Source organism: Toxorhynchites rutilus, chromosome 1, assembly GCF_029784135.1.
Source record: "Toxorhynchites rutilus septentrionalis strain SRP chromosome 1, ASM2978413v1, whole genome shotgun sequence".
Classification (NCBI taxonomy): Eukaryota; Metazoa; Arthropoda; class Insecta; order Diptera; family Culicidae; genus Toxorhynchites; species Toxorhynchites rutilus.
Window position 1 is genome coordinate 189954705 of NC_073744.1, and position 2901 is coordinate 189957605.

General features: G+C 40.1%; 1 protein-coding gene across 1 annotated transcript; it reads right to left on the reverse strand.

The window, feature by feature from the left end:
- Positions 1-1968: 1968 nt before the first annotated feature.
- Positions 1969-2645, reverse strand: LOC129761659 (cuticle protein 18.7-like). Its single transcript, XM_055759392.1, has 2 exons — positions 2634-2645; positions 1969-2580 (listed from the first exon to the last, which is right to left on the reverse strand). Exons 1-2 carry the CDS (start codon positions 2643-2645, stop codon positions 1969-1971), a joined length of 624 nt encoding a protein of 207 aa, XP_055615367.1.
- Positions 2646-2901: the final 256 nt, after the last annotated feature.

Consider the following 2901-nt stretch of genomic DNA (forward strand, 5'->3'; position numbering starts at 1 on the left):
TTCTGAAACCTCGGATACCTGAGGTGAAGCTGCCTTAAGAATATCAGCAAAGGTTCGCTTAGAACGATCCTTAAGTGATTGTTTAAGTTTAATAGAACGGGATTTGTATTTTGGACATTCCTTAACTGTGTGAGGAACACCTCCACAAAGAATGCATTTATCAGCATCCTTATTGCAAGTGCTTTCATCATGGTCGACTCCACATTTAGAACATTTAATTTTATTGCAACAGAAGGTTTTAGTGTGACCTAACTGTTTGCAATTAGTGCATGTCATAATTTTCGGAGTAAATAATCGAACTGGAAGACGAAGCTTATCAATGAGCACATAATTTGAAAGAGCTGTGCCCTCAAAGGAGATTCTGAAAGAACCAGATGGGAAATATTTCTTTTCGTTACCATCCATTAAAAATGAATTCAGGGATCTTACTTCCAAAATTTTCACATGAGGAAGTTTTACATCATGAAAAATACCCTCTGCGTTTTCGAAATCTTTTAGTTGGAGAGATTTTCCCGAAACCACACCATCGATTTCAACAATGTGTGCCGGAATATACACTCGATATTCATCAGTGAACAAAGAATTATTAACAATCGCATTAGCGTCTTTGCAATCCGAGAGCACAACACGAAGTTTGTCTTTATTCACTTTTGTAATTTCCAAGACACTTGAGTACTTAGACTTCAAGTCTTTGCAAATTTGGGTCACCCTTAAAGGTTTCCCTTTGGGACGGAAGAATACCACCCAACGTGTTTTCGACGATCCCGAAACGTTCTGGTATTGTCGAATTCGAGAAAGATTGAATGCTGAAGAGAATTAATTGGATTTTGAACCGAGGTGAGTGAAACAGGATCATTTGTTGGATGTGTAGAATTTTTTGTTGGGTTGGGTGTCGAATTTGACAGTAATTGATTCTTCTTTTTCTTTGAAGGACGAACTTCAGAAAAACAATCATGAGGAGTATCTACGATGGTCATAACAACATCGGAGGTTTCGTTCCCCTCCATTTAGAACAATTTGTGAAACAAAACTGAGAGTAGAAAGAGCATAAAACGTCTAACACGCACAGAAGTTAAAATAATTATATATGTATTAAAAAAAATAAATAATTAAATAAATAAAGAAACAGATAAATAGAATAAAACAAAACAAAAACTTAGCTGCTTTATATTTTCCAGTGGCAAGAAATCTTCAAAAATCCTGTTCCAAGGTTCAATACAGCTTCACACACTGAAAGTACTTGAAAATGCAAAAATCGAATATCTTCTTCGGGGAATTTCACTCGCTGAACAAATGGGTCCAGTAACTGCATTATTTCTTCCGGAAAAGCTGAAACGTCTTAAAGAAAGAAAAATCACAAAGAAAATCTGAAATATTCGTTATGATGAAAATTATACGTCACCTTTATTCCACGGCTTGCTGATGTATGAGTTGGTTTTTTTTGGTATGTATTGATTAATTATCATTACATAATCGACCAACTTAAACCTATGTAGGGAGACGGGCTCTTCAATATTATTACATATTATTATTACCATCGGGTTAAAGTCCATAAAAAATAAGAACAGTATGAAACAGCGGAATTAGACGTATTTAGAACCAGCTGCTGGATAACAACAAATTTACAGCACTCTGTTTGCACGATAGCAGAAAATATAGCAAAAAAGGAAAAAATATTACTAAACAGTAAACTCGAACACAGAACGTATTGAATGAAGAGAATGTTCGACATATTAAGCCACATTTCCACCGCTTTCCCTTTTTTGGAAAACTCTACGAAATTTGGTACATCACCGATATTTTCTCAGGAAGTGTCTAAACTACTCAAACAATTTCCGTTTTTTGGAACCAAAATATAAATATGGTTAAATTGAAACAATTTTTCCAGTTGAAGATGTTTATTTTGTGCAGGTTCATAGGATCACATTTTTTCATTCAGCGTAATGTATTTTGTAAAAAGATAGAGCTCTAGTACTTTTTGGCGCTAGCCACCGCATCGAGATGGGCAGCCTTTGCGTGCTGAACCTCTGGGGTTTCCACCGGGACTCCATCCTTGATCACCGGAATATGCTTGGGTCCGTACCACTTCTGCTCGTGCTCATCACCATGGGAATCGTGCTTCTCGGCCACAGCATGAGCCTCGGCGTGGACGGCTTTGGCATGCTTGACGGCAGGAGTATCAACCGGGACGCCCTTCTCGATCACCGGATGATGCAGAGGTCCGTGCCACTTCTCGCCGGCGTCATGACCATGGGGAGCGACAGCGGCGTGAGCCGCGAGATGGGCTGCTTTGGCGGCAGCCACTTCCGGAGTGTCAACCGGGACGTGACGCTTGTGTAGCCGAGACTTGGCTTCAGCATGGGCAGCGAAGTGAGCCGCCTTGGCGGCTTTAACTTCATGGGTTTCCAACGGAGCGCCATCGTGGCCAATAGTGGCTGGTTCGTGATGGGAATGATGGTCCTCAACTGGATGGGAATAGCCAAACGAAAAGCCACCGACATCCTGCTTGTGGTATTGGGTTGAGTGACCCAAATCGGCACCAGAACAAGCTGATGCAAGCAAAAGGACTGATCCCAAAACCTTAGGAGATAGGAGTTAGAACAATTTGTAGAATTATACCAAATTGTACTCACAAAAGCTCTCATGATGATGCAAGATCAAGTATTCACGTTGATGAAACCGTAGCTAAGAACAACTTCAAACTGTACCTTTGGTGGGTAAAACTATCCATTTTATATACTTCACTCGATTGTGCATCCCGAAAACAGTCGCAAACATTCTCGCCGACTTCGAGATCTGTACCCATCTTCTGATTTGGAGGTTAGCAAAAATCATCACTTTCGCTTCTAATCGATCGCATGCGCTTTGGCATTTGGTTGCGATCGATTCTTGTGCGAAAAT